Here is a 12443-nt window from a genome sequence, read left to right on the forward strand (position 1 = left end):
GGGGTAGGATATTCTGGGAATTCAGCTGGAACTGGCCGGGGTCGGTGGGCGGATTCAGGGACGGGCAATATGGCGTCCTCTTGTTCTTTCTGTGAAGCATTAGCGCGTCCACAATACTATATTCTTGCAAAGCAACGACACTGCCTTGAGTCGCTTAGGCGTGTCATTCTCCCCAGTAGGTGCTGATTTGATCCACGTTTAAAGTTATGCGAGTAATGTTTGTCTACCCCTTGCAGGAGTGCCCGGCGTCATCCTGGAGGCTCAATATGCGTGTTGATATGTAGGGTTTAGCTAACGTACAACCGATTCTCTCCCCTTCTTTTGACACACCCCCTCCCCCTTTGACCCCACCTTAATTCAACGACATTTCGTTATTTCAATTATTATTAATATTAAAACACTTTGATGCGCAATACTAATTAACCAATTACCGACAACCAGCCCCAATACAGCCCGTCAACAACCCAAAAGTGATGGGCATCGCCATACCGATGAACCACGCCCCAAAGGTGCCTGCGATCTGCCTGGCTGGGGTGATACTACACCGGCCACCAAAGCAGCCGCTGTCGTCCTTCGTGGTGGTGTTATTGCCATCACCCGGCCTCCCTTTGACTGAGTTATCGAGGTGCTTCTTCTCTTGTTGTTCATGTTTCTGCCGTAACACGTCTTCGTCATTGAAGGTAGCAGAGTTGCGTGGTGAGGTTTGAGGGGAAGTGGACCGTTGCTGGTGCTGTTGCTTTGTGGCTAATGGGCGTGGGGTACTTGGTCGTGACGATGGCGGCGAGGCTGAGGGCGTCATGGTCATGGGCGGGTGGATTGGTGGTGGGTGGGAGAGCAGTTCCATCTCTTCCTCTGTGAGGATGTGATACGCTGGGCGGGTTCGGTGGTGTTTTCCGTCCTGGGGTGGCTGGGGGTACGGGGTTGACTTCTCCTGGTGGTGGCCATATTGTTCCAGGTCGTGGTGGTGTTCGTGGTAGTGGTCGTGGTTTGGAGGTCCTGTTGATGGTACCGCTGCGGTCGGTATCAACTTGAACGGGTGGATATCTCCAGGAGCATGAGACCAGCCCAGCTCGGTAGGCCCATTCAAGATGATAGACGGTGGCCGACTTGAAGCGCGAGACTCCACCAAGATACTGCTCGGCGGCCGTGAGGGCTGCGAGAATGCTTCCTCGAAGATTTCGCGGTCGTGTTCACTCAGTGGCGTTTCCGGTTTCGACCCCGCGCGAGACCAAACCGGGGACGCTGGCATTCGTTCCCGGTCGTAGCTCCATCGGCCTTCAGACACGATTGGTGGCCTCCTGAGTGCGGCATGATGATGGTGATCGGGGAGGCTGATGGCGGAGATGGGCCGCGGGCGATGGCTGCGCAGGATGGGAGATTGAGGAGGTGAAGGGGAAGGACTGCGACTGGGTGGGAGGGATAATCGGCCGTCTGAGGATGTTTGAGCGACCGAGCGGGCGTGGGAGGTGTAACTCTCCATTTCTGGACGTCGTGGTGTCAACCCAGACACAATATGGCTGTGGATGACGATGTCTTGCTTGGTGTTGTTGCGCCCCCGCGAAGAGTCGGACACAAACTGGACAGGAGCTGGCGTTGCTGGCGGTTCTGGGTGGTCTCGGAACTCCATTGTCATGGAACGGCTTTTATTCGTTTTTTAATTCTTAAATCTGGCTTCAGAGTTTCGATCCGGGGTGAGAACCTCGTGAAATCCCTCCTTTTAATAAGTAATTATCCCGACTTCAACAAACGACTTCGCCACAAGCTTGAGCAGTTCGAGAATGGAGCTCCACCCAAGCATCCAGTTTGTTTCTAGCTTGCGCAAACAGCTCCATAAAATAGTTTTGAATTTTTGGGGACCAGGGCGTTCTAGACTGGCTCGTGGCCAAGCCGAGGTTTGGCAGCGTCGCAGCGCCTATCGTCGGCTGCTGCGGCGGTTCCGGTTGCTCGGATTCGCCACGGGAGTAACAAGGTAATGCCACTATTTTTCGAACACAATAGAATCATGGAAGGTTCAAGATTCTAAAAACAAGATTCACTCGTCACGCTTTGCAACCAGCATTGCTAGCATATTTTTTCTTAAAGCTATCAAAACTGCAGTACTTCGTAATGTGGGTATAATAAGTAAATATCTGCTTTCAAGTTGAAACTATTATTAGTCTTCTCTTACGCCCGGCGTCCCATCATCAGCTCATGGCAATGTATCCGGCCATATTAATAAATGTATCAACCCCCATCTTTCCATCTCAGCACCTGTCGGTACCTCTATACCGACTCAACCTTAACCTCCAACATTACGTCCAGTTCAAATCAAATTCAGCCCCCGTCCCCCGTTCAACGTCTCCCTTGACCCACGCGATCTTTTATTAGTCCGCCCCTCCTCGGCTTGGATCAACTCCCTGAGAATAGCCAGCCCTTCCGCCCGATCAGTTGGCTTGGCGATATCCAGACCCCACGCTCGCAAAAACGGCGCTTCGCCTCGGTAGTTGACGTGCAGCCAGATCCGCTCTTGGCGGGTAATCTGTCGTCCTGGCCCTGGGCTTGAACCGGAGCCTGAACCGGGACACGGGGCCGAGCCCATGGGGCGGGCGTCTGCCGGTAGTGACCCAGCGACCGGCACCGCGTGCCTATCTTTTGGTAGAGCCTCCTTCTCCCCGGCCGCGGAAGGTTCTCTCTGCGCCGGCGGCGGTGACGATGATGAGAATGATGCGTCGGGCTCGCCATCGCTCTTCTGTGTGGGCCCGTCCATGCCCCTCTTCTCCAGATGCACCTTGGCAGCACCGCCAGCGCTGCTGTCAGGCGTGGGAGGAGGCGAGTCGAAGCGGATGGTAGGGATGACTACTCCGTTGAACTTTTGCTCAAGTGGTGGTGAGCGTCCCCCGCGGTGGGTAGGCGACGACGCTGCTGCAGCTGCCGATGCGGGATTCTCAAACCCAAACTCCACCGAGATCGCCTCCGTGACTGTGTCTAGTTTCAACCGGGGTGGGTGGTCCTGATGTTGGGCCGGGCCCGGAAGCGTAGGAAGGGGCTTCCACTTTGAATTCTGCCGCGTTAGGGGTTTGGATGCCGCCGGTTCTGCTGCCGCTGGGCTAGGCTTGGGCTTGGGTGGCGTTGGGAGCTCGTCAGGACTCGGGCGTCCCTCTGACGAAGGCACGCGGAGCGGTGCTGGTCGTAGATCAGAGTGCGACTCGGCACGTCTATGCCCGCTATTAGGTGGCGTCTCGGGAGACCGAGAAAGGTTGGGCATGGGAGGCGGCGTGGAGGCTTTCCTGCTGCCTTCGGGTGACTCGGTGTAAAAGTCAAGCCATTGCGTTGCTCGGCTTTCGATCGAACTGGCTCGGCTCCTCAACGTCCGTTTAGGGGCCGGCGCGAGAAGGGTCGTGTTGTTGGCGGGTCCTTGGGCCCGTACCACGTCTAGTCGTCCGCCTCCCAGGTGTCTAATCTTGGGTTTCGGGGGCTCTGAGGCAGTTGACTTTGTTGCCGCCATGGTCCTGGAAGAGGGTCACAATTAGACCATCGTCAATGTTGATTTCCTGGCGATCTCGCTCACTCAGAGAAACAACAACGTTGAAATTCCACTCACCCGCTAGTGTTCGACCTCTTTACCCATTCGCGAACCCGGGAGCTCGGCTTGCGGCCGATCGGTGTCTTCAAAGACGCAGACCTCCCCGTCAAACCATCCATGGCTGTAGACACCACCACATCGGCCGTCCACGGGTTCGGCTTCACGACCGAGAAAAGTGCAGACTCAGAGAGCACCCCATGCTTATGTGATTTCTTGTCCTGATTTTCCTTGATCGTCTCCATTTTCGGTCAGCCAATGTTGGCCAATCTTGTTTGAAGGTTTGATGGTGCTGGGCGCGTGTGATAGATTTCGGTTTGTTTGCTGAGAGTAAGAGCCAAGATCATCAACCTCTGGCTTTGTCCTCGGTTCGCGTTTGGCGTTCCGCCTCGTGTCTCGTTGGTCGAGTATTAAGATCTCCAGTGTCATGCATACTCCGCAAGGAACACCTTGGGAGAAGGAGGGGAAATCGGGAGAGTATGCAAACTATATTGCGGTAGCTATCCGCCCTTTCTCTGTCATCGCGCATCCGAGTCTCGTTTCGTCCCTCTGCTCACTCGCTTCGCCTTTAAACCCGACCAGGTCGTGGTCTCAGCCAACTTTTTTTCACGGCCAGTCAACACCCCAGGAACACTACGTGGGGGGGTTCCATTGCTCTCCCACTTTCCTCCGTCCCCCAGCGCCAGTCATTCGGCTGGTAGACCGGAATCCCGTTGCAGAACGCGCTCTCGAACATCGTGTTACAGAAAAAAGGTGAAAGCGCTTGTCTTGGCTGGATCATTGGTTGTCGTTGTCAGTCGCGAAACCTGAAACGTTCAACTTTCAAGAATCGAAAATGGCAGCCAATGAAACATCAACCCACTTCCGTTCGGGGATGGGTTGATCGCCACTTTTCCCACTCAGCGGGTCCTGAAACGAACAAGAGGGCATCAAAAACGAAAGCCAGAGCCCAAAACAAATTTTCCTCCAACGAAGAATAGAAGGTTGATGGATTAGAGGCTCGCTACAAGGCCCCGCGGTTCGTTCAAAATCGACATTGACATGTGATACTATGTTGGGTAATTAGATAAAAATAGCACAACCATCCCAGACATTCCGGGACATAATTAGATTTTTAATTATCATGAGCAACGCGGCAAGGTGTTGCATTGAGTATTCAACTACTGAAATCTCAAAACTATAAGAACATCATCAAGGTGTCGGATTTCGGTCACTCCAATTTCATGGTTCAGAAACGCGCGAGTCCCAAGCCAAAAAAGCCACCCTTGTCATTTCAACTTATCAGAGTACTACTACCTATTCGCCCAGTGCCCACTACCATCATGTGTAATAATAATCAATCTTAGCCCAATCTCGGGAATGATGCCGTCGTGACCGTGTTCCCATGCTTCCGGGCCCAGGGTCTCGCCTTCGACGACGACGACCTGCCCAAGTTCCAGTCCTCGCTCCAGTCCCGAACAACAACCAGTTTACCCTGCCAGTTCCGAATGTATCCCTTGCTCCAAACCCAATACCCAAAGATGTTGCTCAGCTGTTGGCCCACGAGGCCGCGAAGCCCCTGCCAGACCACGGCCCAGAAGAAGAAGATCTGAAACACCAGACAGCCCAGCAATGCCCAATCTAATGCCGTGCCGTCGCAACCCGATGCCAATGCCAATGGTGATAGTGGTGATGATGATGATGAACAATCAGATGATGAAGAAGTGAGTGCGATAAATGCGAGCCCCATGGCAAGGCCAGCAAGGAGCGATGTCGAAGAACAAGTTGAATCCGGAGGAGCCGTAGAAGAAAGAGAAGAAGTCGTAGAAGAAGAAAAATCGTTACGTGAGTGAACAAAGGAAAGTGTACAGGGTTCGTGCATAATGTGCGAGCCGTGTGTTGTTGTGGTTGTTGTCGCTGCCGTTGTTGTGGTCGTTGCTCTCGTTGCTGCGGCTGTTGCTGTTGTCGCTGTTGTTGCTGTTGCCTTTCTGGCCAGGGTGAGACCGCTGGGAGCTGTGGTGCTGGTACTTCCCGTGGTATTCTTGACGCTGCCCCTAGCGCCGCCCGCCGGTGCCAACACACTGATACGAGACACCGCAGACGTTGGCTTAGCGAGTCACATGCCCCGGCCAAAGAGGACGGGGTAGCGGAGGCTAAGAAAGCGCTTCTTCCAGCTCTTGTGCCTTACTTGAGCGCTGCAGGGCTGGAGCCCATCCGCACCGGCATCAACCCGTGCCTCTTCTTGCTGTTCGGCCCCACGCTCTGCGTCGAGAAGAGCCTCGGGTGTGACGGCCTTAGCAGCACGCCCAGCGGCGTGGACGGCCGAGTCGGTATTCGCACGCTGAATCGTGAGCTTCCCAGCGGGCTGCGATCCCGACTCGACGCCGGGCTCAGCTTCCGAGGAGTCAGCGCCCCCAGTGGGCTCAGCATCGTCAACCGGCCGGACCGCCTTCGACGATTCCGCCTCGGGCTCGGGCTCCGGCTTCGCCCCTGTTTCCAGCTCCAGGAGCTCCGTTTGGATCTGTCGACAGTTAGCATGGACTCATGTTCTAAACTACTTAGAACCGGCTCTACCTTCTCTGGCTCCGGCTGTGCCTCGTCTTCCTTGCTCTGGGCCACCACTTCGGCCACTTCCTTTTGGATGGGGGCAATATCGACAAGATCCTTGGCGGCTCCATCGACCGCGGGGACGGGAGGGTTCTTGAGCTCCGAATGAGCCCCAGCGGAGGCGGTGCTGGATTCCGCTGTCGGCAGCGCCTCGAGAGCCGTCTCGTTGGCCGGAACCTCTTCCTCGGCTTCGTCCTCGCGGCCGGTCTTGCCTTCCGCATCAGAGTCGGCAAAGTCGCGAGTGTCGGTACCGCGAACCTCCTTCGGGCCGGCGGTCGACCTCACCTCATGGACGGCCTCGGAGGTCGGCTCAGGGACGGGCTCGAGCTCGACGAACGAGGGCGCTGTCTCCTTGGCGGATTCAACGTCCGCGCCTTCCCAAAACCCTGAATCGGCTTCACGGAACACGGGCAATCGGACAGGGAGCTGGGGCTTGGACCCAGTCTCGAGCTCAGTCGCCGGCTCAAAAGCAGACTCAACTTCCTTGGCATTAGGCTCAAGCTCGATTCCCTTACCAGAGTCCTTGCGTTCCCGCAGAGCAGCCGGGGTGGAGTCGGCAACGGCCGCTTCCTGCTTGCCTTTCTCCTCCTCTTCCTCCTCCTCTTCCCCATCGTCCTCCTCATCGTCGTCCTCCTCTTCATCCTCTTCCTCTCCCAGTTCGAATGCGGGCTCCGCACCAGTCACGACCTCAAGCTCCGCAGGAGTCTCGGCGTGGACTCCAACGGGAACTTCGACAGACGGTCGGATGTACTCATCAACTTGCGCCCCAGCGTCAGCCTCATCCTCCGACTCGACACCGGCGTTGACAGGCTCCGCCACATCCTTGGCCTCCGGCTCGGGGACATGCTCGGAAGCGATGTCAGCCACGGCGATACCGGCGGAAGTAGACAGACCCCGGGCGGGGGCTAGATCGGCGATGACAGGGCCGAGGTCCGGGAATGGCGCCACCGCTGGGGCTGGCTCTGGTACCGGCTTGGCCTCGAAGGTCGGCGGAGCGATCTCCGAATGAACTGGTTCAGGCGACGCCTGCGGGGTCGACCTCGAAGATTTCCGAGATGTGTAGTCCTCCCGGACAATGGACCTCGACCTCATCTCAAGCAGCGACAGGGGCGACGTCGAAGGCAGCGGGGTGACGGGCCGGGAAGTGGCCGGGCTCGTCACAGGGCTTGCGAGGGCGCTCATGGGGAAAGAAGCCCCACCCTCGGGCGAGGAGGCACTTCTCTCGCAGAAGAGCTCAAGAACCGTCCTGAGAAGGACTCGGTGGGGAGAGAGGATGTCGCTGATCTGGTCCAACAGGCTGGACCCAATCAGCGCCTTGGGGTCCTTGAGATGCGGGCGGATGCGGGACCGAAGGTAGTTGAGGAACCACGCATCCCCCTCGGTCAAGGTCGGGTAGGCATCCCGGGCCACTTCAAGCAACACTGGAAGCGGAAGGCCCTTGCTGAACCTGTCGATCTTGCCCTCAGCGAGGCGCATCAGGCCCGGGAGCTCGTACGCCCTCGCAGCGGCATAGGTCTGGACAGCCGTCCTGAGCTCGGCAATCTGTCGCGACCTCGCGTCGCCAAGCTTCGGCTTGAGCGACTCGTAATGGCCGGTGTGGAGGAAGTGAACGAGCACATGGCCAACATCATGGGGGATGGTGGAGAGCTCGGGCTGCCCGGCCTCATAGGCGGCGTAAAGCTTGGGGCTCTTCTTGAGGATGTCTAGCGGCACCGTGAGGGGGCTCGCGAAGGGGACAGTACAAGACGGGCTTCCGTAGGGACTAGTACGAGAAACAAAACACGAGCGGTTAGCGGATAATTAATTTTCAAGAGATTAGGGATTCTTTGAAAAAATTTCATGTATCTCAAGGTTCCAATGTTTGAATAGGATAGCAAAGCACTCACGAATTCTCCGGCCGGCCGTCGACCCTCACTGTGGGAGCACTCGCGGCCGCCTTTGCCTGGTCTTTGGCTTCGGGACCTCTTGGTGTCGTCACCGCCTTGGATGATGTTGTGGCGGTGGGTGTGGCAGTCGGGCCAGCCGACTGGGGGACTGGTGTGCCCGGGGCACTCTGCGTGCCCTGAGGCTTGGGAGTGCCGCTCCTCCTTTTCCGTGCCATGATCATTGAGTGATAGAGGAATGAAAGGACAGTGAGAAAGGTGAGTCCGATGAGGGTGACGGTTTCGACCGAGATGTGGACGTTGAGACTGCACGGGTATTTCATTGCGGTTTGGGTCCAGCCATCTCTCCGACCGGGCTCCATCGAGTTTGAGACAGAGGGGTATATTTCTACCCCTCGGTCAGACTAGCCTCTCGGCGCATGCATATGATCTGTGACTGTGCCGGTGGTGAGCTGGCATGCCCTGCCAGTTTGCTGCGAGTCCTGCCATCCCCGGGCTGGCCGTTCTGCGAGCGCGGCCTGCATCTTTGCTTGCTGGGGCCCGCGTGGCCCCATTCGCTCTGGGTTGGGCCTCAAGACCGCCCTGAATGGCTCGTCCCGCCAAGCCCAACCGCTACTGGCGTTTCGCGGGCTGTGTGAGCCCAGGGCCGGGCCCAGCAAGCACCTTGAAAACAAGGAGGCATTGCGTCGCCAGTTGCACGGTAGTGAGCTGTCAAGGGGCTGGTATCTCTCCAAGGCGATGAGCGGCGGCATTGTTGACGAACGGCATCCATGTCGACAGTGAACGGATTGGGTTCTCATGAATGCTCAGACGGGTCCAGTTCCGGGGCCGGGGCCGGGGTCGGCTGGGAACTGCGCAGGGGAGCGACCTTTCCTCGGTACCAATCTACCAGGGCATAAAACTAATAACTGGAACCACACCCGGCCTCCGCTAAGTTCGTCTTCCACCTGGGGCCTGGGCATTTCCCGGAGTCCGGAGGCAATTCTCTGCTGCTGAGATCTCCAACCTCGCTGATTGATCGAAACCCCGAATCTGATTTTTTTTTTTTCTGAAAATGCATACGCGACTGTGAGTCAATCAGCTAGCCAGTGGGAAAGGTGAGGTGGCCGTCCCTTCCCAATCGGGTGTGGCTCCGCCCACGGGTTCACTGTCCCAACCAGTCGCCGAAAGATAGGGCGGACGCTCTTGTTTGTCTGTCCCAACTCGCACCTGCTCTCTTCCCTTCGCGGGCCGTGATCTGGAAAGAGCAGAACGGCATGTGAGCTGACCTTCCATTTACACGTGGCTCCGGCTCGATCCCAGTGCCGGAATCAGGCATTGGGCCCGCGGTGGCGGACTGTGGTTGTTTCTTGCCTGACGAGCCAAGCCCGCCAACCCAATGTTTCATCGGAAAATGCGGACTTTGCCCGATAGCCGCGCCTTCTTGACTTTGGTTGACAGGCGTGCGGCCACGTAGGCCAGCACGAACCAGGGCTCGTTCCTTCAATCAGGCTTCGCAGAATCGCAACGCATGGATTCCATGGAGCCGTCGTGATGAGCACTGATGCACAAGCGTAAGAATTGCCTGCCTTGGTGCTTTAGTCTGCTGTTCGCTTGCTGCGGCCTGCATTTCTCTGCAACGCGCAATCGGTAGCAATTGATAATTGATCATGCAGGGCGACGACTCTAGGTGAGGCGATGGGGCTCGTCAGGCGGCCACGACAACGACAATCCGAGTCGACTGACCGTCGGATTGACCAGATGATGCCGAGATTTGGTATGGTCAATTGGCCTCTCTCATGTCGACAGTTGGGTCGATCCCGAAAGCCGTAGCCGATAAGAGATGCAAGAACGGCAAGGCCGTGATAAATCGGTCAGTCCATGTCATGGGATGTTTCGCTGAATGGCTGGAACACCAACCAACCACTGCTGCAAAGTTAGGTGGGATTGGCAGCAATTGAAAGCTTCGCGGAATGATAACTAATGTCGATGAGACGAACAAAGACAAAAACATACCCAGAAAAGGGCAGGGGCTGCCTGCAGCCGCAAGGATTTCCAGAGCCCCGAGCTCCAAGGATGTGATGCAAAATTGAAGCGGTGAACAAAGCGAACTCGGCCAGAAGGCTGGGGAGTTGACTTGCTGATCTCAGCGGCAAGGTGGGATGTTTGGTACCATACCGATGAAATCCACGCTGGCTTCGTCTTCATTTGGGTTTATTCTTGCTTTTCCCCCTCTTTCAGAGACAAGAAAACTGACGTCGTCAACGACTATCATGACGTTGGCGGGGTCGTCTAAGCTATCGTCAAGGCCATGTCTAGAAGTTTGGCATCATGCATGGGATGGGGGCGGTGAAGTTGTTAGTGGTGCTTAACCCTAACCCTGGTGAGGATGAGGGCATGGCAATAGACACAGCTGGGAGCAGCTGTCAAACTCCGGAGCTGGGAAGGTTCACCTGCGCTAACCCCAATCCGCCAAGACACGTCTTCCGCCACTGTTCCCCCCACTTCCACCTCGAATCTTGAACTGCGAAACCACCACGAATATCCGTATAGCCATCAACTCTCATTGCTTTGCCAACCACGTAGCCGTGGGCATTAGCCATGGTTCTTCAAGATCTTGGCCGCCGCATCAATGCGGCTGTCAGCGACCTGACGCGCGCCCCCAATCTCGATGAAAAGGCAAGTTGCCGACTTGCGCCGATTCCTGTGGTGATATGTTGAAAGGGGTCGAAACTACACAACGCAACCCCAAAACTATGATGGGGGGAGTCCATCCATCTCTAACCATTGATCTCCTCTAGGCCTTTGATTCTATGCTCAAGGAAATATGCTCCGCCCTTCTCGAAGCCGATGTCAACGTACGCCTCGTCGGCCAGCTCCGCAAATCGATTCGCTCGACCGTCAACTTCAAAGAGCTCCCGCCCGCCGTCAACAAGAAACGCCTCATCCAGAAAGCGGTGTACGATGAACTCGTGCGCCTCGTCGACCCGCACGCCGAGCCGTTCAAGCCCAAGAAGGGCAAGTCCAACGTCATCATGTTCGTCGGTCTTCAGGGTGCCGGAAAGACGACAACATGCACAAAACTCGCCCGACACTACCAGTCGCGAGGGCTCCGCGCGTGTCTGGTGTGCGCCGATACGTTCCGTGCCGGTGCTTTCGATCAGCTGAAGCAAAACGCGACCAAGGCCAAGATCCCATACTACGGCAGTTTGACGGAGACGGATCCTGCTGTGGTGGCCCGGGAAGGCGTGGAGAAATTCAAGAAGGAGCGGTTCGAGGTCATCATCGTCGACACGTCGGGTCGGCACAGGCAGGAGAGCGCGCTGTTCCAGGAGATGACGGATATCCAGACGGCCATCAAGCCGGACGAGACCATCATGGTTCTGGACGCGTCGATCGGCCAGCAGGCGGAGGCCCAAGCCAAAGCGTTCAAGGAGGCAGCCGATTTTGGGGCTATCATTATCACCAAGACCGACGGCCACGCGGCAGGTGGTGGTGCCATCTCGGCCGTCGCGGCCACGCACACACCCATTGTCTTCATCGGTACGGGTGAGCACATGCTCGATTTTGAGCGCTTCGTGCCACGGAATTTTATCAGCAAGCTCTTGGGCATGGGTGACATGGCTGGGTTAGTGGAGCATGTGCAAAGCCTGAAGCTGGACCAGAAGGAAACGATCAAACACATCAGCGAGGGTATCTTCACGGTCCGCGATCTGCGCGACCAGCTGCAGAACATCATGAAGATGGGCCCGCTCAGCAAGATGGCGGGCATGATCCCCGGCATGAGCAACATGATGCAAGGGATGGACGACGACGAAGGGTCGCTCAAGCTGAAGCGGATGATCTATATCTGCGACAGCATGACTGACAAGGAACTCGACAGCGACGGCAAGATCTTGATTGAGCAACCGACGCGGATGACGCGGATCGCGCGGGGGTCCGGGACGACGGTGCGTGAGGTCGAGGACCTGCTGACGCAGCAGCGCATGATGGCGGGCATGGCCAAGAAGATGGGCGGCAACATGAAGAACATGCAGCGGGCGCAGAGCGCCATGGCGGGCGGCAACAAGGCGCAGCAGCTCGCAGCGATGCAAAAGCGGTTGCAGAGCATGGGCGGTGCTGGCGGGGCCGGTGGCATGCCAGACATGGCCAGCTTGATGAAGATGTTTGGTGGTGGCGGTGGCGGTGGCGGTGGGATGCCTGGGCTGGGAGGGATGGACATGAATGCGATGATGAAGCAAATGAGTGGGATGATGGGTGGGCAAGGGGGTGGCGGCCGCGGAGGGCGGAGGTAATCTTCAGCTTAGGTCGTTGTTGTCTGTTGTCCTGGGATGCCATTTCTCATCATAAAACTTTGCATTGTCCGGCGTCTGGGGTTACAAACAGGGTGGGTTGGTCGGACGGCTTGTTGATGATCATGCCACTATCAATATTAC

The 12443-nt window shown here is 56.8% G+C and overlaps 4 protein-coding genes across 4 annotated transcripts; 1 reads left to right on the forward strand and 3 right to left on the reverse strand.

The window, feature by feature from the left end:
• Positions 1-427: 427 nt before the first annotated feature.
• C8A04DRAFT_15785 (uncharacterized protein) lies at positions 428-1480 on the reverse strand (the record flags this gene model as incomplete). The annotated part of the gene is made up of 3 exons (XM_062778619.1): positions 428-571; positions 665-931; positions 1010-1480. The coding sequence occupies 3 exons, from the start codon at positions 1478-1480 to the stop codon at positions 428-430; spliced, it is 882 nt and encodes a 293-aa protein (XP_062632898.1).
• An 822-nt stretch (positions 1481-2302) lies between these two features.
• C8A04DRAFT_15768 (uncharacterized protein) lies at positions 2303-3804 on the reverse strand (the record flags this gene model as incomplete). The annotated part of the gene is made up of 3 exons (XM_062778612.1): positions 2303-2624; positions 2691-3488; positions 3581-3804. The coding sequence occupies 3 exons, from the start codon at positions 3802-3804 to the stop codon at positions 2303-2305; spliced, it is 1344 nt and encodes a 447-aa protein (XP_062632899.1).
• A 1850-nt stretch (positions 3805-5654) lies between these two features.
• Positions 5655-8351, reverse strand: C8A04DRAFT_32975 (coiled-coil domain-protein 8; the record flags this gene model as incomplete). Its single annotated transcript, XM_062782279.1, has 3 exons — positions 5655-6059; positions 6113-7907; positions 8032-8351. The coding sequence occupies 3 exons, from the start codon at positions 8349-8351 to the stop codon at positions 5655-5657; spliced, it is 2520 nt and encodes an 839-aa protein (XP_062632900.1).
• Positions 8352-10608: 2257 nt separating this feature from the next.
• Positions 10609-12302, forward strand: C8A04DRAFT_15778 (SRP54-type protein; the record flags this gene model as incomplete). The annotated part of the gene is made up of 2 exons (XM_062778616.1): positions 10609-10713; positions 10809-12302. The coding sequence occupies 2 exons, from the start codon at positions 10609-10611 to the stop codon at positions 12300-12302; spliced, it is 1599 nt and encodes a 532-aa protein (XP_062632901.1).
• Positions 12303-12443: the final 141 nt, after the last annotated feature.

The sequence above is a fragment of the Dichotomopilus funicola genome (genome assembly GCF_033296635.1).
Source record: "Dichotomopilus funicola strain CBS 141.50 unplaced genomic scaffold C8A04scaffold_106, whole genome shotgun sequence".
NCBI lineage: Eukaryota > Fungi > Ascomycota > Sordariomycetes > Sordariales > Chaetomiaceae > Dichotomopilus > Dichotomopilus funicola.